Genomic DNA, 24,540 nt, shown 5'->3' with positions numbered 1-24,540 from the left:
AATCACAGGAATTCTGGGAGAATGAAAGCCTGTTGATAGCTGTGTTACATCATCCTTTTGCTTTTCAAAGCAATCTTTTATTTTGTAAAGATGTATACGAGGATTATTATTATTATGGTAGTCTTTTCTATGAATTTCAGTGGAAAAGACTGCATTTTTTTCCTTTAAAGAACAGTTTCCAGATTTGTCTTGTTTTTAATTACAAGCCTTGATTTCTGCTATTATGTTCTATTGGTTTTGGCATGGATACACTAAAGCCTTTTTTTTTTTTCCAGCATGTCTTTTCTCCCCTTTGGTTCTCCTTGTATTTACTACCTTTCTCTTTTCTCGTTTTGTTTTTGTTTTGTTTTTGTTTTGGTGTTTTGTTGCTTTCTTAATTGTTTCAGGTATTTCTTTCCCCCTCTGGATTCCCCACGGGCTGGATCGAGATGGTCCAGTCATGCCCAGCTCCTTCCTCCTCCTCCTCTGATAGAGCACTCTTGCGATGCTGACACTGCCAACCTCCAGTATCCTCACCCTCGCAGACGATGTGTATCTCGGCCTCTTAATCTATTACCTGAGAATGAAGGGGTTTAACTTGTTACTTTAAATAAACTCTGAAGGGCCTTATTCTGGTCTTTGTGAATGCTTCCATTTCTGGTTGCCTTTGTATTTCTTCTCTCCTACAGAAAATATAAAAAAAAATCGGGGACTTTGTGCATGTTTTGCAAAACAAACTACACCATTTGGAACATGTTGGTTTTGTCTGTGTATCAAAAGAACACTTTAATCCCTACCGTTTGAACTATGGCAACACATACAAACAGTATTAACTCCAAGCTATTTACAGAGTAGCTGACTTCAGCATGCCTGCCCTTTTTTTTCCCCTTTTATTTTTGGAATCAGTTTAGTTTGGTCTTGAATTTTTTTCTTTTTTGTATACTGCACTGACAAATATGAAATAAATTTTCAAAATTAAACTTGCCTTCAAGAAGATTGAGTAAAGGATGATACTGGATCAATTCCTAAAAGAAAAAAAACACATTCCTCTGTACACAGCAGCAAAATAGTTTGGAGTGCTTGGTTACTTAAGACTTCCATATTGCTGTATAAATATTTAAATTTTATAATTGTGGTTGACTAATAAACTTCTGAAAGGTCTGTATTAGTATGCTTTTTCTTGTAGTATTTTTTTTTGGATGGGTTTGTTTTGTTTTCAAACAGGCTTCTGATGAAGGAGCTTTTTTCATTCATATAGTCATTGTTTTGCTTTGTGAAGTTGTGCCATTCTGGATATGCAGCTGTGTATTACTTTTTTCTGCCACAGAGTGTGCCCTGATTTCTCTCTTGGATGTGTTGGTCTGCAGAGATGGGTAGTGTTGCTGGATTTCAAATTATCTCAATTTTCCTGTGATTAAGTAATTCAGTTAGGACAGTTTGAAGAAATAGCACTGACTTTGAAGCCTCCTTTTTTGATGCATCAGTACAGGAACATTATTGCTGTGGGTCAGCATGGTCATGTTAACTCAAACTTTGGCTGGTGTAAGACAGGTGGGAGGATAAAACTGGACAATGCATAGAATTGCTGGGGAGTAGCATTACTGCGCGGGATGTACTTGCTGGGCCTATTCAACAGATCTTAGGGGAAAGCAAGGACAGAAAGCCCAAGTGTGATAGTGTATTTCTGTGTGCTTCAGAATGGGCTTATGCTTCTTCCTGCACTAGACCCCTCATACAAGGTAAGGGAGGGGGTAACCTGCATGCTTCCAAAACCATAGCAAGTTCCTGTGAGTTTCACTTGTATTTGCTCAGATACTATATTTTTGCTCAGACACACCATGTTTGTATTTTGATTTATCTCCAGAGTTTTAATTTACTAAAAAATTACTAAGAGGTAACAATGGTGTTACAGGGTGCTTGCTCATGGTGCCTGGAGGTAGGCTGCTGGTAACCTTCAGTCAATAGGTACAGAAAAAAAAAAGGGTAGTAAAAGCAGGTACTCAGACCTTTTAACCAAAAAGTTAACTTAAATGGAACAATGCCGTACTTTTAATGGTAAATAACAGAAATGTTCCATGACTGAGAAATAAGGTTTAAATGGGGGTAGGAAGTAACAATATTCCTCTGTAAGAGAATGAGTAAAAAAAAAAATAAAATTATTATACTGATATTAATTCATTCCTAAACCAGAACAACCTGTTTCTAGGTACACAACCAGCAGAATATATTTTTGAATGTTTAAGCCACTTGCAGAATTTATGTCTTAACCCTTCAAAAAGTCCCTCCCTTCAGTAGTGCAATTGATCTTCATTTCTTACTGTGTTTCTATTTGTACCAGGAAAAAAAAACAGCTCCATCCTAAGCAACCATCAATAAAAGCCAGGTGGCAGCATCTAGATATGCTGCTCTTTTCCTATGCTGAAAGCTTGTGCTGTAAGACCCTACTCTGTCTGACAGGTATACCTCGATTACTGCAGTGTAACAAAAAATAGTGTAAAATATGTTCAAAGATAATTCTTTACATGTAACCATCCTTGATAAGACAGATCTAAGGGAAAGATGCCTGCTTGCAGGTTTTTTTCCCCTTTAAATTTGCTTCTGTTACTGTTTTGGAGCCCAGAATAACCAGTTACGGTAATACTAAAGAAAATTACTTTTTTTTGCAGCTTTTAGTACATTTGTTTATAGTTAATTCAGCATGGTCACATTATTTTTCTTTGTGCTAAGCATGTCTTATTATTAGATACGGGTTTGAGCCAGGATAAAGCCAGTTTTTCTTTTGCTGATTCCTTTTTTTTCTTTCCAGTGAGCTTTCTTCAACTAGCAACTGCATGTTCTGCTAGGTTGATAAGACACTGGAATGTTTTTATAATTGCTGGGCCCTCAAGGTCGTGCCTTTGCTCTGCCGGCTCAGACACTGCGGGGGGATTTGTGCCGCCCCCCCCCACCCCCATGGGAGGCTGGGTTAGACGAACAGCAAAACTGGCCAGAGATATTCCATCCCATATATCTACGTAGGCTCGGGGGAAGGTCGGAGATGACAGAAGAAAACTTCCTTCCTTCCTGCTTTGCTCTCTCGCTGCTTCGCTTCACCTCTCTGTCTCCCTTCCTTCTTCTCTCTCTCTCTTTCTTTTGCTCGTGTCTGGCATCTGGGAAAACACCACCTGCCCATCATCGTCGACCTCAAGCCCTTCTGACCCTCGTAACTCTCTGCCTTTCTCCAGGAGCAGCTTCGGGATTCCTCGAAATTGTCTCGTCTGAGGGAAGTGCTGTGGGAGTTGCTGGAGGTGGGGGGAGGCGAGAGGCTTCTACCCACACCTTTGTATAATCACATATATATATATATATATATATATATATATATATATATATATATACATACTCTCATATCACATATTAGTATTCTAATTAAAGCTGCACGGTTCAGTTTCCAATCTAGCCAAGTCTCTCTCTCTTTTTTTCTCTCTCTCCTTCGCTACCTGGGTGGGAGGGGGAGGGGATTGAGAGCATTGTTGTCAAACTGAGTCAAGCGGTGACACCTGACTAATTCCAGTCACATTTCTTGCTAATGGAACATGCTGTTACAGTATCAGGGCAAACAAGTCACATTTCTGATGGACTGGCCATGTACTGTGACTTCAACAAATGAACTTGACACTGGTCTTGAGGCTGATGCTTCTCTTTACTCTGCCTGCCATTTTGCATTCATGTCTTCTCCAAACCAGGACTTTTCTCTCCACATCCTTAACTGCTCACCTCTGCTTCCTCAAACTCATGCTTCCCTCTTTATTATTTTTGCTTGCTCCCATGACTTCAGACTAAAGCCAGGCTTTATCCTGGCTCAAATCAGGACAGAACTGTACTTCTGTGTAGGATCTGGGATCTTGAGCATAAGCAGCAGAACCGCTAGGAGTGAGGGAGATTATAGTAGGTACTTGCAGCATTTTAAATTTGGCTAGCACTTTGTAAGGCTGCTGTCCCTTTTATTCTTCTGAAAGAAGACACAGAATCATGGAATCATTTAGGTTGGAAAAGGCCTCCAAGATCATCAAGTTCAACCATCAACCAGGCACTGCCAAGTCTGACACTGAACCATATCCCTAAGCACCACATCTACCCATGTTTTGAATACCTCCAGGGATGGTGACTCCACCACTTTCATGGGCAGCCTGTTCCAGTGCTTGACAACCCTTTTTGGGGAAGAAATGAAGAATGTTTCTTAATATCTAATCTAAACCTCTTCTGGCACAATTTGCAGCCATTTCCTCTTGTCCTATCGTTACGTAGGAGAAAAGACCGACCCCTACCTCACTACAACCTCTTTTCATGTAGTCGTAAAGAGCAAGAAGGTCTCCCTACATTTTCTTTCTTCAGACTTTCACCAGTTTCCTCAGATGCTCTTCATAAGACTTCTGCTCCAGACCCTTCACTGGTTTCATTGCCCTTCTTTGGACATGCTCCTGTGCCTCAGTGTCTTCTTGTAGGTGCGTGGCCCAGTACGCATTACAATCATAGAAGCATAGAAGGGCTTGGGTTGGAAGAGACCTTAAAGATTATCCAGTTCTAGACCCCCTGCATGGGCAGGGACACCTCCCACTAGGCCAGTTTACTCCAAGCCCCATCCAACCTGGCCTTAAACACTTCCCGGGATGGGGCATCCACCATTTCCCTGGACAGCCTTTTCCAGTGTCTCACAATTAGCCTGTACATAATTTCTGTGCTTGGAGCACATCTCAGCTTGAACTTCCAGTAGAAGTTTTTGCGTCTTGTAGTAGCCAGGAGGTAGCTTTGTTTGTTTTGTTTGTTGGGTTTTTTGGTTGTTGTGGTTTTGGGTTTTTTTGTTTGTTTGTTTTGTTGGGTTTTTTGGTTGTTTGTTTGTTTTTAACATATTTGAATGCAGTATAAACTTACGATGCTGCTGAGTGTGAATTTTCGCTCCCATGCTAGCTTTTTGCGATCCCCGCACCAGGAGCAGCAGGACACTGTAGGAGTGCGTGGTAAAAGTATCACATGGAGTAACACCGAGTTCGATTTAGATCTTTTGAAGTTGTCATACACACCTACAGGTGCGTTTGGAAGGCATCTACTGCCTTCTCATCCCCTACTTAAAAAATGTGACGTCTGTGATTCAAAACTGAAAATAAAAATTTCCACGCAGCGTGTACAGGCTGCACGTTGTTCAACCTCATCCAAGGGACTCATGCAGCAACAACACGGCAGAAAACACAGACAGGAGCATTAAGAACGCCTGCCATACGAACGCAAAATGTCACCCAAGGAAATCCGACGAAAGCGTTTCCCCTTCACGAGGCTGAGCCCTGGCTGCTCGGGCACCACGCCTCAGCGGCGGCTCGGGGGCTCCTCCGGCAGGCCCCGCGCTACTCACCGGCACCGGGGTCCAAACCTGGCCGGTCCGCAAGGCAGCACCTAACGGAACCGGACTCCTGCTCCTCCTCCCGGGCCCCGGGCCCCGCGTCCCGGCCCCAACGGCCCCGCCTCGCGCCTCACGGCCGGCGGGGAGCGGCCGGGGGGGCGGGGCCAGCTGCTGGCCCGCGCGCCCCTCGCCCAATCCGCGACCCTCTCTCTCGCACCGAAACTCCCTCCCCTTGCTGCGCCCTCGCTGGCCCAATGGCCGGCCTGGGCTCGGGGCTCGACCGCCTCCGATTGGCTGGCGGCGGGGCGGGGCGGGGCGCGGGCCGGGGCGAGTTTGGGAGGGGAGGCGGCGGCCACGGGCAGGCGCGCCTCGCCGGGGGGTGGGTCTGGGTGAGGGAGTGGGGGTCCGCCCGGCCGCTAGGGGGCGCTGGGCGGGCGGGGCGGGGCGGCGCGCGCGGCGGGAGCGGCGGTTTGAAGTTTTGGCGGTTGGGCCGCGGTTCCGCCCGGTCCGCTCGGGGCCTGAAGCGGCGGGACGGGACGGGACGGGGCGGGGCGGGCCCCTCGGTGTTGGCCGCGGCAGCTCCCGGGAGGGTGAGGGCTGGTCTCTTCCCGCTGGGAAGAAAGGGGACGCTGGTGTTGAGCCGCTCTCCGCCCCGGCCTGCGCAGCGGAGCGTGCCGGCGGCCGCCGTGCCGGTGCGCGGCGGAGAGGGGGCGGCGGCGGCGGTGCCCCGGGCGCTGAGCGGGGCTGGCGCCCGCGCTGGGACCGGCCGCGCCCGGCTGCAGCCTGCCGAGGCGCGCCGCGGTGCCGGGAGCTCCGCAGGTGCTGGCCGCTGTGGCAAAGGAGGAGGGCTGTCCGGGTCCGAGCGGCTTTGCGGGCTAAATATAGGCTGGCACGTCTTGCGGCGTCGGTGCTCTGGCTGGCAGGAGCGCTGCTCGTTTTAGAAAGGCTACGAAGCTCTGTGGGCCCCGAAAGGCTCTCGGGGAGGGGGCTGGGAATAATTTTTGAGCGCGTTTGTGAGTGCGGTGGGGCGATGGCCCAAGAGTATTGGCTGTGATGTATAAACAACGTATTTTTTGACATCATTGGTGTGATTTGTGTAGCTGTATAGTCGTTCTCGCTTTCAGATGCTGCTGGACCAGGACTGATTTTTGTTGCCAAGCAGAGTGCTATTTTAAGCAGCTTGTGCAGGACGATGGAGGGCTTCAGAAATATTGCTGATGAGACGTTTCCAAGCTTCTTGGGCCATTCAATGAATAGCAGTGCAAGCGTCATTTTGGAAAATGTTACTGTTTCCTCAAACCCTGGCCTACCTGTTGCAGCTTCAACTGTTGCCAGGGGTGAAATGGGCGGTGACAACAGGTGAGACTATCAGTTTATAATACTTAAAAATAGGAAAAAAAAAAATACAACAGTTGACTGGTTTGAAACATTTAGCTTTGGAGAGGAAAAATTATTTTGACAGTTTATTTGGTAGAAGATAATCAGTATCATAGTTGTCAGCAAACACAGGATTGACTGTAAGTGAAAAATCTTCATTGCATTACAACCTCATAAATCCTCAAATTGCCCTTAAAAAGAGGAGCTTAGTTTTTAGCCTGATAAGGCAACAATTTTAACTTGCCTCTTAGCTTAATATACACAAGCTTGACATCATATAGAGACTAATAGCTTTTTTACATGTGAGTTCTTTGAACTCTATTAACTGTTCATTTAATTTACCTCAATCTGGTTCTGTTTAGAAAGTGTAGTGTAAGAACTAGTGTTATGGATAGAAATGAAAATTTAACACAATTTATAATGATCTATTCAGCAGGGAGTACAGCAAACAGTAGCCATTAGAAGCTTTTACTCACTTAGTAGCTGTTCTGAGGTTTAACAAGAAGGAAGATCAGCGTTCTCTACCCTGTCTTTCCAGAAGTGTATGTTCCAAATGGGACGGCACTAGCCACTAAAAATGATAATGTGGTGTTTCTCTGAAGAGCTGCAGAAGACTGGAGAGAATCATTGGAGGTACATATGTGTACCTGTAAATACCGTTTAGCTTGAAAATTCTAAAATATTCAAATAATTGGAATTCCAGGAGAGGAGTGGCCACCAGTATGATTTTTTTTCCCCAGTTCTTTGGAAAACAGGAGAGATGTGTATTAAAGTGATTCTGTTGTGTGTTTTTCCTCCCCACCTTTACAGGCTTTCTGATATCTGTGCATCCTATTTAGAAGGGAAACATTTGTCTCCATCAGGATCTTCTCACAGTAGTCAGGCAGATCCTGAGCCAGTGGGAAGATTTGCCCTCAGCTTTCATGATGACATGTAAGTGAGATAGTTACAATCTAATTCTGTCCTAAAATGTACATACCAGTACTGTAGGCTAGTTATGGAGTACTTCAGAACTGAATTGCCCACCTCAGCAGCAGCTTCTTCTACTGGCCTTTTGATGGCAGTAACTGGAGAGCTCAGCTGTGCATTAGCCTGTTAGCTTATAGTGTTTGGCACCCTAGGCAGCTTTTGCAACTACAACACTGTCCATGTTTTCTGAAAAGGGATAGTGGCAGGCTTTTTGGAAGTATCCTGTGCAGTGCTACCACTTAGACTGTACATAAACAGCGTTCTGGTCTTTGACTAGTTGGGCTGCATGTCAGGAATGAATCCTAAGCATTCTAGAGATTTTCTTTTTAAACTGTGAGGTTTTGTTTTGTTGTCACACTAATTAAACATTTCTTAAGCATGATTAATGAAGTGACTTATTGGACTCTTGCTTGTATTTGCCTAGGTTACATTACAAAATACAGACTTAAGCTCATGTTTCTTGTTCATGTCACGTGTTTGAATAACGGTTTGCACTGGTTTACATGTGTTCCAAGTCTCACACTGCTTGTATACAGAAAGGAACATTAATTTCTGTCAAATTTAGCTTCCTAGTAGCCTCAGTGATTGCTGTTTCTTCTTGAGGAAATAGTTAGTGTTAGTGACATGATTTAGAGAGCATTACTAAGGGGTGGAAGTGTTGGAAACTGTTGCATAGGTTATTCTAACAAAGGTTAAATTTGTTCCTTTTGTTGCAATAGAAACCACAGTGTGAGTCTTTCTTGCTGATAAAATTGCACTACAGGCGGTATGTCCCTATAAAAACAAAAGACGTAAGATTTAAGAGGAGGAGTCAGCTTTTTTATTGCATTCAAGTGAAAAAAATACAGAAATGGACTAACTGCACTTTAGACTTTCAAATATTAGTCTTATTTATATATAAAAAATATTAAAGGAAAAGTATGGTTTGTTTCACTCAGTGGGGAAATTTTAACATCTTACATGATTGGCTTACCTGCCTATGTGGAAGTCCTATAAAAAAAGAACTGAAAAATAACTTTCCTGCAGAGTAATAAAAGCTGTTTTTTAACAGAACTATTTAGAATTTCAGTAAGACGTGTTCTTTATGAGTTAGTCTCTAATTTAATGTTACAAAAGGCATGCTGATATTGTGGACCGAGGAAAATCTTGTCTAGGGTTTGACTTCCTCTCAAATGGATCATGGCGCTCACTTGGCATAGACCCTGTTCCCCTAAAACTTTTCTCTCTTTTTGCAGAAAGGAAAGGGAAAGGAACAAAGAGGAGAAAGTAGAGTGGCATATGTTACATTAAATTTCACTATTTGTTTCACTCTTCAGTTTGTGAAACAGGCCTTGTAATCTTGGTATTTATGCCTTTATTGTAGAATGACAGGTAATAAGTCTGTAGAATCTATGTTAATGGGAACAGCTGACTTCCCAGAGGCAAATGCTTTAAAATTGGAGAATATATCAAATATTAATGTATAGGGATGTTTTATACTAATGTTGATCTATATACCTTGCTGAGTGATATTTTTAATTGAAATCATTCTCTTTCCAGGGAAGCTGCTACACTAATTGAAGAAGCACAGCCATCTTCTGGTAGTTTAAAAGAATCCCACTTGATATATGGAAAACTAGATCAGAATGACGCTGAGCATTCAAATCACCCTCAAGATACCTTACTTGAGGTATTGCCAGTTGAAAGATTGGAAGGTATTAAAATCTGAGAAAATTTGTGCTTATTCTTAGTGTAATTAGCTTTTTATGCTATAGATTTCTTCTCTTGACCCTATCAACCTGGGGTTCCTTCCTTTTTGCACCATTTTATAGAAATTTAAGGCAGATGCTGTCTTGCATGAATTTTACAATTCCAAACCTGATGAAGCCCCTGCCTTTGTAATTACTCCCAGATGCTTTAGATCATTGCTGTAAGGACATAGAAACTTTGGTATTGTGATAATGTGTATCTTTCAAGGTGGTTTTTTATGGTGTATGCCAAGACCTTCAACAGGCTTGATCTGCTAGCTTACAGAATAGTTAGCACTTAGCATAACAAAATACTGATAACACCACATTCTTTTGTTTCAGATTTGCCAACTGGAATGTGTTTTCTTCCAGACAGTAAGAAAAACAAGGTGAAAGCTTTTGTAAATAGTGACATGACAGTTTTTTTAATATTAATCTTGTAATAGTCTTAATTTTGTGAGAGGAGGAGGGAGGGTTTATTGTCTTATGTTGTGTATCCCTTAAGTTTGTAATAGTATTACCATAATGTATGTGTTGTGCCTCATTTTGCCTCCTTTTTGCAGATCTCTTAAAGTAATTAGTATCATGGGAGCAAGGCTCCACCTAATCTTCCCCAGTTGTGAAAATTGTTGTTTACTCCTAGCCTCTGCTGTCTTGTAGTTCTTTATCCATGTAAGAACCTTATATTTTATCCCATTGTGGTTAGCTTATTGAAAAGCCTTTTGAGAAGCTCTTTGGAATGCTTTTGGAAATTGAAGTAGACAACATCCACCTGATTTGACTTGCCCCTGTGCTTGTTAATTGCTTTGAGGAATACTAGTCCAGATGGCTTCTTCAGTGTCCTCAACATTTAAAAAAATGCACAGTTAAAAAAAAAAAAGTCTTCCTGCTGCCTTTGTATTTTTAATTTTTTGTTGGTGTCTCTGTCCCAGAGCTAGCACACAGCTGCAGGTACTGACAGGCAGGGCTATGCTCCAGCACTTTTTTTTCTCCTATGTTATAGAAAAGCTGACTATTATGGGCACAAAGCAGACAGAAATGGGAGATTTTATGTCCTAAATGTATTGGCTGGTATTTGTTAACTTGATTTAGGTTTTTTTTCATTTGATTTTTCTGGGAGGCTATAGTGGTCAGTGAGTTGCAGTTGAATGCAGATGACTGCTAACAGTCACGCATCTGAAAACCAATTCAAGTCCCTTTTAAAATTTTTGCTTTTTGAACTTGGTCTTTTTTTTCTGGCTGTCAAGGTTGATCTGTTTATCACAAAGAATGTGAGACTAAATCCAAAAGAGACATTACATCATGCTGTTTTGAAAAATTATTCGATACATAAAAGATACAATATTTACAGTGAGGTAGATTAAACCAAAATACTACTTTAAGTAATTCATTATGCTCGTTTGAAGAAATTTTCAACAAAACATTGATCTGAGTGTATGATTTCTGAAGAAGCACTGTTATAGCACCATAGGAAACTATTGGGAGTTGTCTTTGGACTTTGAGATTGCAGCTTAATGAATGCGAGGCAGTTTTTTTTCAAGTTAAAACTCTTCAATACATTGGTTCAATGATTTATTTTCAAAGTCTTCTAAGTTTTGTGTCATTCAGATGCTTTTTAGTTCTTTCCTGTGTATGTTCCCGGTATGTCTTGCATGTATCCATTCTGGAAGTTAGCAGGCCAAGTCCACTGGAACTAGAATGTTTGCTGGGATAAGTAGGAAAAAGAAAAAATGAGGGGGAGTTTTGGATTATTAATCTCGTTAATTGTTTATTATTAACTGAATTTATACAATAGCTAGTAACTCCTAGAAACATTTCTGTATGGCTGCTTTTCACAGCTTGGTCCATCTGAACCTGAAGGTGAAGTCTTAAGTGATCATCTTAGCAGTAGCCTTTCAAGTTTTTTGGAAAATGAGAAACTGTCATCTCTTACGAGCTCAGAAGGAGATTCCACTAGTAAGTGTATTAATAACTGTGGGTAATTGAGTCTACAATTCTGATTCAATATTATTGTGTACTTGAGGAGAAAGGTATTGGTTTAGTGAAGTATTTAATACAGATTACACTCTATCAAAAACTGGTTTTAGGAATACTAAATATAACCATTTGTTGGGAAAAAATGGCTGTTTGCATATTGTAATAGGAGTCGATGGCTATGGCATTTGTCAGAGAAGATCACAACTGAAAGGTTAATCTAAAAAATTTAACAGTCCTTAGTTACTATGAATCCAAAATACAGGTAGAAACGGGGGCATTAGTTTAATAAAGTGGTAACCCTAGCTATAGTTCCAGTTTAGATTAACAGAGGTAAACTTTTATGATGAACAACACATACATGTAGTTAGCATTAACTTTTACTTGAGTTCCAGTTCAGCTCTCTTTAGGTGCCACACATGCAGGGTGACACCCAAGTCAGAAGTCTAGTTTACCCACGAGGATAAAAGTGAAAGCTTGAGTTCTGTATAACTAAACAAGACCCTTGAAATTTAACTAAAGAGTTTTGAAATTAAGGTGCCCTTCCAGTAGGTGCTGTTGAAGGACAAATATGCACTTCTTTACTAGTGCAATTGACTTTGCACATAGTGTGAAGGACAACAGGGCATGTCTTCAAATGCACCAAGAATGAGGAAGGCAGTGTGAGAAGTAAGTTTACTGCCATCTTGGGATCAAGCAGCCCTGCATTTAAGTAGGGTTACTGGGCTTCTCCATATTACATCTACAGGTGTAATGACTCTCTTTGAAATCTTCTTGTTCTTTCATGTTGCATAATTTCACTTGTGCATTGAACTTATTAAAATGAAGTTAATAGTTTGTTGAGAAAAATACAATTTTTTTTCCATGCAAGGGATTGGAATTATTTTCACTGCCCTCCTAAGGAGCTGCTTGTCCTTAGGTGGAAATGCTTGTCTGTTCAGGGTTCCAGTATGGTGAAGCTAACTTTTCATTTTTCCTAGTCAGTGTGTGGTGTACTGATTTTTATAATGTAATTCAGTATTCAGTGTAAACCTGGCAGGTGAGTATTTCTAAAGATAAGGAGGAAGTCTAGGATGTCTGAGGTAGAACACATGAATCTACTTTCTTATTATTTGGAAGATAGTGGATTATTATTTCAATAGACATAGGTAAATGAAATTAAAGCAACTATCATGGTATTGTTAATTTGAGTTTGAATTGTAGGTATTTGTCTACCATGCAGGTAATTAAGTAATCCTCTTATAATTTTAAAGCACTCCATGGATTTTTGTTCTCAGGATAGTTATTAGTCTTCTTTCAAAAACTGAAGAAACAGTCAGCTGTAATCCCTCCACTTTCTTCATATCATATGTGGAAACAGCCATGATGTGGATATTTCATTTAATGACTTTCATATGTAACAGATCCTGATCACTCTTCTGTAATGCCAACGTTGCTGAGCATCCGTAGCTTCCAATTCAACTAAATTGAATTTTGTTGCATGAATTTTTCTTCTGTATACCAGGCTATTTGTACAGGGCATTGTCAAAACTGGGAATGCAAAAGTAATTATGACTTAGATCTGTGTCTGTGTATACGTGCTTGGCATTGTCTAGGCTTCTTTGGCGAAGGAGATAGTGAGGAGATTCTTCAGAATTCCCATTTTGGGGAGAAAAATAGAAATACACTAGAAAAGCAAAATTGCTGGACAATTCTTAAACCATCATCAGCTACCTGAAAATGAGCATTTATTTAATTAAGTTGAAAGCAAAGTATAGTTGTGAGTTTAGAAAATAAAAACCTGCTTGAGTATACTGGTTTTTTAACAATGAAAAACACAATCAGGATGCTTTTTTGTAGAAAAGAAAGAATAAAAAGTGAAGATATTAAGCTTCTTATTGAAATATTTTTTACAATGGTTTTAAGAGTGCATTTAACCATGCCCTAAAAAGCTGACTGATTTTTGGGTCTTTAGAACCCAAATACACAAAAGCACTGGAAACTGCTCTCCCCTCAACTCCCACAAATTAAAACAAACAAACAAAAAAAAGCATCCCCAAAACAAGACAAATTTTCCTGGAAAACTTCTCACTTGGCAAGTAGGAATAGTACTGTTCTGAGTAATAACTCTTAAGACTTTTTGCCATTAGAATGCTTCAGTCTCTGTCCGTGAAGTTTGAAAAATGTTACATACATTTTACTTTTCATTTATGAGTATGTATATGATTTTCTAGTTGGAATGTGGTGGTATATCTAGATCATATGAAGGAAGATGAGTCACTTGAGCGTGGGAGTTCATGTGCTAGAGTAGTCATCTTGTTCTGCTCTGTATTGCTAGTTGTGGAGTAAGACAACTACAAGTTTCCATAATCCCATTATTTTAAGGGAAAACCAGGATAATTCTGCTCAGATAGTGTGTTGTGTGATACTCGATGTATTAAAAATTATGGAGTTGATTTAGTAGTATGTCAGGTGATACAAAATGTCCATGAAAGGTCATTAGGGTATTTTCTTCTTTTTCAATAGGTGATGATATTGATGATGAAGAGTTCCTTGATAACCAGCTAGAAGCCTATTTTGAGCAGCTGATGCAGCCAGAAATGACAAGAGGAGATGCCAACATACAGAAACTCTCAGAATGCTGTACAGCACTGAAACTTTCTGAAAATGGCTTATTTCAAGTAAGTTTAAAGTTATAAAGTTCTAGAGTTTTGGGTTGTTTATACTGGTCTGAACTTTGTGTAGCTCTGAGGTATTCTCTTGAGGTGGGTTAAGGTATGAATGTTTCTTATACACCTCACTTCACCTCTTAGCTTCCTGGTGCTGGTTTTTAGTGTCAGAAGTGCTAAGATGTTAGTGGATTAGCATTTGGGACCCTCTCAAGTCCACTAAAGGGAATTATATCATTGGTAGCTAAAGCAGAAGCCTCTACTGATACTAATGTCTTGTGATTTAAAATTATTTAAAAATGCAGCCTCTGAATGCAAAGATGCTTTGATGAAAGATAAATCTCTGTAAGAAAGCTAATACCCATAAAATGCTGTCTCCTCCAGCCCCAGCAAGCTGGTCAGCTGAACTGAAACTATCTTTTGACCTTGCTTTTAACTTGCTCCTTATGTCTAGTACATGGACCTATTCTCTGTGTAGGAATTGCTTAATAGTTGCTCTGATGTTTCTGTGACAAAGCTACTCTCAGTAGTTTAACTTGTTACTGTTCTTAGCTACAGTTACAATTCTAACTGCAACAAAATTCAAAGAACAGAATGGGATTTTCTCTTAAGACATTCATTAAACTTGTTGAACAAATTCATTTCACTACTCTTTAATTTTTTGTTTCTGTAACTATTAAGATCATACAACCAGTTTATACAATCTTTTTGATCATTGGTTTATTATCTTGGCTAGCAATTTCTAAAGTTTTGTTAAGAGTATAGTATCACAGAGACTTGTTTTTCCAGAGGAGTAAATAAGTCTTAAATAGGTGGTCAGTGTGCAAAAGGTAAGTGTAGAGCAGCAACTTGTGGTTTATATCTGAGCAACAGTTCCATTACAAACAGAGTACCAGGAATTAAGTGCCTTTCCATTTTCTTGGCTTTGTGACAATGGATGTGATCCTGGCAGTTGCATGCTTGACCAGAATGGGACAGTGTGACCTATTTAAACAGTTAAATGAACCGTACCTTCTGAAACTCTCAGAATTTCCCAACTGACATCAGAATTTCCAAGCTGTGGGAAGTGATATGTTAACCCTTTAAAAGCAATCTGAGTAGGCTGCCAGTTGCTGATCTACAGCTGTATGTGAAGAAAGGCGAAAGTGGTTGTCTGAAGAGTGAGAATAACACAGTTCTGCTCTCTGACTTCAGGTCTTCTCTATTTGTGTAGGATGTTCCTGCTTTTCTGCTGTTGTAGATAGGCAATGGGGGTAGGTTCAACAGGTTATGAGTTAGACTTGAAGGGCCTGATCCAGCAGTGGATCAACCAGAAGTGGAAGAGGAGTAATGTGGTGCCCTTGCTAGATGGAATGAAAAGATGTAGTAAGAATCAGAAGAGATCCTCTGTCACATTGCTGTGTATGCCCTCGGAAGCAGTTGTATGGATTGGCATAGCCAGGAACTATTACAAGGCAATGTCACATGAGAGGACAATATATGGTAATCTTTTTACTAGTGAATATTTTTAACATTGTAAAAACAGTGGTAGTGTTCTTTTTCTTTTTTTTTTTTTTTTGTCCTTTGGTATATATTTGTTCTAGTGCAACTTAATTTTTAAAATTTTTTAAATTTTTTTTTTAAAGGAGAGATTTCAGGTTCCTGACACTTACCAGGCTGTGGCAGGAATAGACTCTGGAAATGCTAGTGATGAAGATTCACCAAATCAAGAGACAACTGGATGTCTTGTACAAAGAGGAACACTGCCCAGGGAAGTACAGCAACTGGTAAGAAATTGTCACTTAATTGTCACTGTATGTGATACACTTTTGTGTATCATATACAGTAAGTCTGTAGTATAAAATGGTGGTGCATTTCAAAACTCATTAGGGGTTGAATTAAGAACCCAAACTTTCTTTACAGAACATTAATAACACTACTTTGTTTTCAGATGCATTTTTAAACTTCGATAACTTGGACTATTTTGTATGTAGAACTACTATCTCCAAAAGTTAAAAACTGTACTTTTGACACTGTTAAAATTGTTATTTTTTTCTAAGAATTCTGTGACTACTGGAGATTCCTGTACTGCTGCTGAGTTGCAGTTAGATTCACAGTATCTTCAGTGCATGGAGAGCCATAAAGCTGGTGTCTCAGATGTACTTCCAAGGCAAGAAACACAGTCCTCTGAGTGTCAGGCTGTTGATTCTGAAGGACTACGCACAGCAAGTGGATTTTTGGGGCACCACACCTCTCCTAAAGTTCTCTTTAGTGCAAATGTTCCTCAGACAAATACAACTGAATATGGAGTCAGTCTTGCTGAAACTTACTTGTCTCCAACTCCAGACAACTGTGAGAACATAAGTTTAGCTACAACAGACAAAGGTAGGTTGCTTCAGATATGTCATCTATGTAATTGTGACCACGCCCTGTTGCATGGAAAAAAAAAAAATAAAAATTATAAGCTATGCATTTTTCGTTAGTTGTGCAAGTTGGTAATAAAACACAATGTAGCATAAATTTTAACTTGTTTTTCTTTTAAAAAGTACTGTTGTATATTGCACTTCAGTATTTATTTTATTATGAAATTGGTTTAAGCTTGCAGTTGCAGCAAATTGAGCTAACTTGTTTTTTTTTTAAGTTGTTGGAGATTAACTTCTTAATTTAAACTTCAGAGACTTTACTGTATTCCTTTTTTGTTTTAATCAACAGCGTAACATGTAACTTATCTTTCAGGTGATTTACCACACAGCATTGTCTATCAAAATGAAGAGGGCAAGTGGGTAACTGATCTTGCATATTATACTTCATTTGATGAAGAACAAGATTTAAATCTGTCTGAAGATGATAAAATAAATGAGGAGTTCATAACTGGATGTATGTAATCTTTTTCTTTTAACTGTAGTTTCCTGTAGTAGTGCTAAGTAAAAATTCTTCCTTTTTTTAACTTTAGCAAAGAGATACTTGGTGTGGCAAAGTCTCCAGGCTTTAGATACTGCAAATTATTTGAAATTTGATGATAGACTATAATGATACTATCATTAGTGGGAGTTGGTAGCTTCTTTCCGTACTTCCTAATATTTCCATGGCAAGTCAGTTGTTTTGTCTCAAAAAGCATTTTAATATGTGTCACTGATACCTATTGTATGAGCAAAAATAACTCCTGTAGCTGTAATTTTGCAATTTTTTCCTTTGGACTTTAGTCATTGTTACCCTTTCTTTCAAGAAGAGGAAACAGTAGTCATCATTCCGTATTACAGGATTATTATAAGATGGGAAATAACTAAACAAGAAATGACTGTAAAATCAGCTGGAATACAAAAAGATCTGAATTAAGTAGCTGATGATCTTTTGGTGAACACCTTGGGAATGTCTTAATGCTGAAAAATGGTACTGGTACTGAAAAACGGTGTATTGAGGGGCTTTACTGGACTCTTCTAACAAACTCTAGGCTTTTAAAAGCTCTGTTTATTTAAGTAGCTGTTTTTTTTCCTAAAGGTATCTGAGACTGATCTTCATGGGAGTTTGTAGGTTTGTCATGCAGACTTGGATAATATGCTCCTAATACTGTAGACAAATCCATGCCTTAGCACCAAAATGTTAACCTGGTAATCTGTTTTACTAGGCAGGCTCAAGCAATGTGTGCAATAGTATTTCTCCTGGTGTCTTCTGGTTTCTAATGTTGACATAATCTGAAGATGTCCAGGGTCCACTCAAGGCATCTTCTTTCTTTCAGAGAGGATGCTGCATATGGTTTTTTTTCTAGAATTGTTTGCTTTGAATGCGTGATCAAACAGGTTTGTTGGGTTGACATAGTGTTTTACAACACTGTGGTGGTTTTCTGCTGGAACAAGCAGACATGATCTAATTTTTTAGAAACTTCCCTATCTACTCTGTCAGTAAAGCAGAACTCCATTTTTAAAATGCCAGGATATTTCAGACACTTTCCTGCATATCATACTTGGAATGTTGAATTATTAGAATGTTTGGCCATTGTAATTTCTTCCAAGGCTGTTTAGATTTTTTTCCACCTGATGGGTTTTTAAAGGAATGGTGCTTTCCAGCTGATGGACTGTTCTACTGTTCACACAGTAGAAGACATGCACTTCACAGAATCACTGTGGTTGGCAATTTCTGGCTGCTAGTTTGCCTGTCTATCTGCAATGCTTAAGTGTGATAACTTGACAGCTGTGAGATTTTATTTGTAGGGACAGAAAGGAAATGTTACATGCTTCAAAGTGTCATTCATGACATGTTTATTTCTGTCAGCAAACTGCATGCAGAGTGTTCCTGTATAGAATAGTGTAGGATTGCTCACTTCAGAGTGGGGTGCTTTGGGGAGTTCTCTGAGCTGTGTGGCTTATGCAAAGGATTAAGAACTGATATTGACAGTGTGTCATTGATAGTGTTAGGCTGCCTTCAGGAAAACAGTTGGAATGGTCAATAAAGACATATTCCAACTTTGTTTCTTTCCTCAGAGTATGTATTGTGACTTCCCATAGATCGTTTTATGGACAACAGCTGTATTCATTTTACAAGTTTGTGTCATCTATGGCTATGCACACTGTGTGGTACAAAGCCATATATTTTTGAAGCTTTTATGTGCTTAATGATAAACCAGTACTGAAATAAAGCAGTAGAGCAATATCTCTTGGTCAGCAGTTTTTCATATAATTTTGGTGAAGAGACTTTAAGCGTTCGCTGTTCTTAAATGGTACTTGGGAAAACAGTACAAGCATTTGAATTTAAAAGAAGTATTGATTTATTTGGCAAGTTGATTTGCACAAATATTCATTGATTTATATAAACCAACCTTTTTATTTTGCTCTGATTCACAGGTAACACCCTGAAATTTTCAAAACCAATTGTAGTAACAATTTGGCAGTAGCCATATGATGGTCAATTTTAGCTGGTATGGGTTGCAGTATCTATAAAAAGCTACAGTTTGGTTTGGGGTTAAGGCTGTTAAACTTTTTATTCACCTCTAACTTAGCTAGCTAAATGCTGATGTTACTTTGCCTCCAGAAGATACAGGAAGTACATTAACTTTTCTTATCAGAATGGGATGGAATAACTCCTAGTGTGTCTCAGACTGTCTCAGATGTCAAATTAGATATTGCTATATCTCTACCTCAAAAATTGGTTTAGTGATGGAAAATAGTAATGACAGCACTCTATAGCTTATGCATTATTTGAATAAATGTTCTCTTTGGTTTTAAGCTGAAGCAGCAGCTATGATTGCACAAGACCAGGAAGAATTTGAGAGAGCACACAGACTTGTGCAGGTAACTAGTTATCTCAATGTAAACAGAATAGTTCTCTAATTTTTCTGCAAGTTACAACTTCTGAAATCTTTGTCTGCAGGCATCAAAAGCAGACAGTCTAAATGCATCTGAATTAGGAGATACTTCCTGGAAATCTGCCAACAGCTGCATTCTGCAGAGAAAATCTGATTTTGATAAAGATGCCAGTTATTTACGTTTGTCTTTGGGGGAGTTCTTTGGTCAGCGATCGGAGGCTCTTGGTTGTCTTGGTGGAGGCAGTGATGTGAAACGGGTATGTATCTTAATGTTCAGACCCAAGGAAAGGACAAGAACAACAGCAGCTAGCACTACTTTTGTTTGTCACATAGGAATTATTTCTGAGAACCACTTTTCTTAAGATGGCTTGCAAAAGAAATCCTGTCAGTGTGACAGATCTTGATTGGCTTGTTTCCCACTTGGAATTTCTGATGTGAAAGGCTGGCTGGTGTTATTGATGAATCTTGATCTTCACTTTTTGGTCAGGACCTAATTATATGTAGAATTGGAGAGAGAAAAGTACATCACATACAGGTGGCATGTTGGTGGTCCAAGCAAATGATCCGCATAGTTGAATGAAATGCTGCTCAGACAAGGGTATCCAAACAGTGATATCTTTGAATGGCAAGTGCCCAAAGCAGTAGAAATTTGTCTTTTAGACTCTAATTTACCAACGTACTTCACTATGCTTCTTGCATCTATCTGATACATGTCTCTTATCTGCTGTTAGACAGTATCTCATCTGTCTTGCAGAAAAAAACAGGAAGTATGTGCAACAGGGTGAATTGGTAGAGTAAGCATGTTCTGTCCTGGTACATCCAGAAGAGCAAAGCATGCCTTCAGGCAGAGGTGATGAGATCATATATATTTGCTTTTGTCTAACTGGTGAGAATAAGTTGTTAAGGTTTTTTAATATATCTTTTGAAGCGTGTGTATTTGGATTAGACATTTGCAATGCCAGGAGGTGTATGTTATTTCTCAGTGTTATGAGAGTTAACACCAACTGGGAATGCACTGTGACTGAAACTGCTTTGCATGCTCACTGAACCTATTTATTAGTGATGAAATTTACTAATGCTGTATTCCTGGGTACATTTTTTTTTTATAGCCATCTTTTGGTTACTATATTACCTCTCCAAAGAAAAGGCAACCGGTTGCTTTGCTGAGGCAATCTGATTCATCAGGAGGTGACAGTGGCCAAGAGACTTCGCAGTTGTCTGAGGTGTTTCAAGGTAATTATAGAACAGATGGGTCAGCTCTAGACAGTGGTTGTAACAGTAGTTAAGAATTACTTGTATATAGCTGTTAAGTACTATTAGGAGTGATCTCTGATAGCACAACCCTTATTTTCTTTTGCCAAAAATTTTTGTTTGCTGTGAGCACCATCCCCACCCCTTCTTCCTCCAGAAAAACACAGAACCTAAACATCTAAAAGAGAGAACATTCTAATACTAAGTACTAGCCTAAATTGTCGTGGGTATTTCAGCATTTCCAGGTATTGGATAACTGCCAGAATGTCTTGTAATAATTAAAATCTGTTTAGAGTTTTTCTGTTGGAAAAGTTGTGTAAATATGTTTCCAAAAAAGCCCCAAACCAACCAACCAAACAAAAAAAATAAACCCAGAAAATTGGTCTGTTTGCTCATACACGTATAGAAGATATAGAGAAAGTATGAAGACAATTCAGGTAAAACTGAGCTGGCAATGTGTGCATAAAACAGTATCAATGTATGGTTTTCCTTTCATCTTTTTTTTTTTTAATGTTGCATTCCCATGATATCTGCTTAACTTAAAGTAATAATTCATTACATTCCTCTGAAATTTTATATGTAAAGATCACAGCATGCATTTTGGTGCATGTATGCCTGGCAATTACAGCTATAATTTTCCATGTGTTTGGACCTTGCAATTGTATTTTAAGGGGTCTCTAATGATTTTTTTGTTTTATGTGGTGTTTTGGGATTTTTTTGTTTTTCTTTTAAACTTATTGTTAGTGTCTTTAAATTCACTATATGATAGTCTGCTTTTTTTTCTTTGTCAAAAATGCCGGGAGTTCACTGAGTTCGTGAGCTCTGTTCAATTAATTACAGTTACAATTGTTGCTTTGAATAGAAAAATACCCTGATGTGCTCTTCAGTTCTCTTGATATAAGGGTTGCTCTAAGTGCTAGAGAAAGCAGGTATTTGGATCACTTTGTGACCATATTATTAATTACTGCTGTCTGATTTTCAGTAGTACTGGCAATAATCTTTATCAGCAATACCAGTACTCAATTCCTGTTTAAGAATAGAGGAAGCTGAGAGCTCAGCAACCTGAGGAGGGTGTTACTTGACATATGAAGTATATCTAAGCCCCAAAAATTTATTATAAGAACAGAAGTAAAGGGGAAAAAAAAGTTAACACAAAAAAAACAACAAAACCAAAACTCAGTACCCTCCCAAAAAGAGCAAACCAAAAATTTTTGTTGTTTCATACTTATTTTCTCACCAGTCAGAATATCTTTGAAAGTTGCTTTTAGTGTTGTGTGGAGTCTAGATGTTGTCCCTCATTTTTTTGTTGTTTTGTCCCTCCCTAGTTTGTTGAAATGGTACCCTCTGGCTCTCATATAAACAATACCTCCTAGTTTGGGTTTATCTCCTAATCAAGATGACTATTCCTTGTTTTGGTTTCAGAAACATGCCTGTCCCTCCTAAATATAATCCTTCAAAATCACCAGTTCAGTTCTATCTACCTCAGTCAAAGACTGTCTCCAGAATGAGAAAATTTGCTTTACTCAGATTTCAGTCTTTACTTTTCTACTGGAGTTTGATGTATGTTCATGTTACTTTGCAAACGCTCTTTTTTTAAAAGGTTTGTTTAGCTTGTGTGAGTATGGTAAGCTACCTGAAAGTAAAATTTGAGGAGTGTGAACATAGTGTTCATAATACCAGCTAATTTTGTGATTGAATGTAAGCATTAAGTACTTTATAGGAAGCAATTGATGCTTGCAGTATTTGGATTTCTCATTATAACAGCTCTTTTTTCTTTAGAGCATTGCAGAAGCTTGTGTATCCCGAGAATGCAGGTGTTTAAACAACTTACTTACTGTAAATTACTTTCCTGCCTTTTGTTTGTTCTTAGATGACTTAAAAGCACAAACAAAACAACATGCAAATTCTACCAGCCGTGAAGGGGCATGGCAGATGATGGAGGCTGCAGCTCAAATACCTAAAAGCACTAATACAGAAGTTACTATCAAAAGTAAAGCAAAGGTATTTCTCTTGCATTTTTCTGTTAAGTGCAACTATGAACTAGAACAAAATTCAAATAACTCCTGTTACTTTTGTTTCACAAATATGGCTAAATTTGGACTTTAATATCAGCTCACTGCATTTTACATTGGTCATTTGAATCCTAGCAGGTGCCACTGTTTGTTAGGATAGTTTCATTAGAATGCTATGATCCCATAGTGAGTCATGTGTTAGTATCAACATCTCATTTTCCTTTTTCTTCCTACTTCATCTTAGGAGTAGCCTGGCCTGACACCCCATAGTTTTTCAGATTCCTAGGCTCTTGATGTTCTGCAATCAAGTTTCTGAATTTCAGCAGTGTCTTACCCTTTGGTTTTTTTTAATGGAACAGCTTCCCTTTAGAATGTGTATGAAGTCTTTTACTTGATACAATTAAAAAATATCTATGTGATTAAAGTCTGAAAACCCATTATTTTAAATTTGGTAATCCTAGACACCTACCTTCTCTATCTTAACACGCCATGTTCTCTTTCTGATCAGGCAGAGCATATGCAGACTCATTCAATTCCAGAAGCAGCTGTTCTCCTGCCTAGTCTCTGAAATGAATCAGTAGCTAGTAAGTTTGATTTGGTTTAGCTGATCAAATGATGAAGGCTGCAAACTTAGATGCAAAAGGACTAATTGGATTGCTCATGGCTCTGTACTGTCATAATTGCTTTTCTTTCAGATTTATCCTTCTTTATTTTTTCCTTTATTTACACCAGATGACTCATTTGAGGTTTTTATAATGTACATCCAGATTCTAATCTTCTGTACCTTCAATTTGCAGAAGTTTATGTCAATCTCAGTCTGATATAGATGCTAGAATGTTCTCAAATACAAAAAAAATTACAGAATGCTTGAGGTCAGAAGGCACTCTTGGAGATCATCTAGTTCATCCCTTGTTGCTCAAAGCCAGGTCAAATAGATCATGTTGATCAAGATCCATCATGTTGATCAAGATCCATCATGTTTACAATATTTCCAAGAATGGAGGCTCTCTTTTCTCTTTGGGTCCTTTTTGGGCAACCTGTTCTGCTGTTTGGTCATGTCAACATTAAAAATCTTTTCCTTATGTTTAAATGGAATTTTCTATATTTAAAATTGTGCCTATTGCTTCCTTTCTTTTTATTTGGTACCTTGGAGAGGAGTCTGGGTTCAATTTCTTTACTCCTTCTTGCCCCCCTCCTCTCCTTATTAAGTGTTTATACACTTTGATATTATTTCCTCCTGAGCCTTTGCTTGAAGCTAAACAATTCCAGCTCTCTCCTTCTATAACAGATGCTCCAAGTTCTTACCTCTGTGGCCTTTCACTAGACTCTCCAGTATGTCTGTGTCTCTCTTATACTGGGGAGTCCTTAGCTGGGCACAGCACTCCAGATATGGTCACACCAGTGCTGAGTAGAAGGGAAGGATCACTTCCCTAAGCCTGCTGGGAACTCTTTTCTTACTGCAGACTAGGATGCTGTTGGCTGCCTTTGCCACAAGGGCACAATACTGATTCATGGTTGACTTCACATCTACTAGGACCTGCAAGTCTTTTTCTGCCAAGCTGCTTTCCAGCTGATCAATCCCCAGCCTGTATGGGTGCATGAGTTCATTCCTCTCCAGGTGCTGGTCTTGGCATTTCCCTTTGAACTTAATGAGATTCTTCTCAGCCAATTGTTGAGCCTGTTGAGGTCCCTCTGAATGTCAGCCAGATATTCTGGTGTGTCAACTGCACCTCACAATTTTGTGCTATGGGTAAACTTGCTGAGGGGCCACTCTGCCTCATCATCCACATTATTGATGAAGGTGTTGAACAGCACTGGCCTGTATTGATTCCTGGGGTGCCCTGCTAGTGAGTGGCTGCCTTCATGCTGGACTTTGTGCTGCTGATCACAACCCTTTGAGCAGCCAGTTTTCACTCTAGTCATGGTCCACTTACATGTTTTTTACTTAATC

The 24,540-nt window shown here is 39.3% G+C and overlaps 1 protein-coding gene across 1 annotated transcript in view; it reads left to right on the top strand.

Annotated features, from left to right (window-relative positions):
* CEP192 (centrosomal protein 192) overlaps positions 1–24,540 on the top strand; it is an 84,472-nt gene that overhangs the window by 11,786 nt on the left and 48,146 nt on the right. Inside the window, exons 9-25 of the mRNA XM_051610268.1 lie at positions 387–570; positions 4,880–5,045; positions 5,138–5,732; positions 5,774–5,943; positions 6,478–6,712; positions 7,541–7,663; positions 9,239–9,393; positions 9,769–9,815; positions 11,265–11,382; positions 13,906–14,060; positions 15,674–15,814; positions 16,088–16,412; positions 16,764–16,904; positions 19,248–19,312; positions 19,392–19,583; positions 20,436–20,559; positions 22,448–22,578. Of these exons, the coding sequence (XP_051466228.1) occupies positions 387–570; positions 4,880–5,045; positions 5,138–5,732; positions 5,774–5,943; positions 6,478–6,712; positions 7,541–7,663; positions 9,239–9,393; positions 9,769–9,815; positions 11,265–11,382; positions 13,906–14,060; positions 15,674–15,814; positions 16,088–16,412; positions 16,764–16,904; positions 19,248–19,312; positions 19,392–19,583; positions 20,436–20,559; positions 22,448–22,578 (3,067 nt within the window). The remainder of the gene's footprint in view (positions 1–386; positions 571–4,879; positions 5,046–5,137; positions 5,733–5,773; positions 5,944–6,477; positions 6,713–7,540; positions 7,664–9,238; positions 9,394–9,768; positions 9,816–11,264; positions 11,383–13,905; positions 14,061–15,673; positions 15,815–16,087; positions 16,413–16,763; positions 16,905–19,247; positions 19,313–19,391; positions 19,584–20,435; positions 20,560–22,447; positions 22,579–24,540) is intronic.

This window comes from Apus apus, chromosome 2 (genome assembly GCF_020740795.1).
Source record: "Apus apus isolate bApuApu2 chromosome 2, bApuApu2.pri.cur, whole genome shotgun sequence".
NCBI lineage: Eukaryota > Metazoa > Chordata > Aves > Apodiformes > Apodidae > Apus > Apus apus.
The sequence above is the reverse complement of the archived record's forward strand: the minus strand, read 5'-3'. Positions and strand labels throughout refer to the sequence as shown.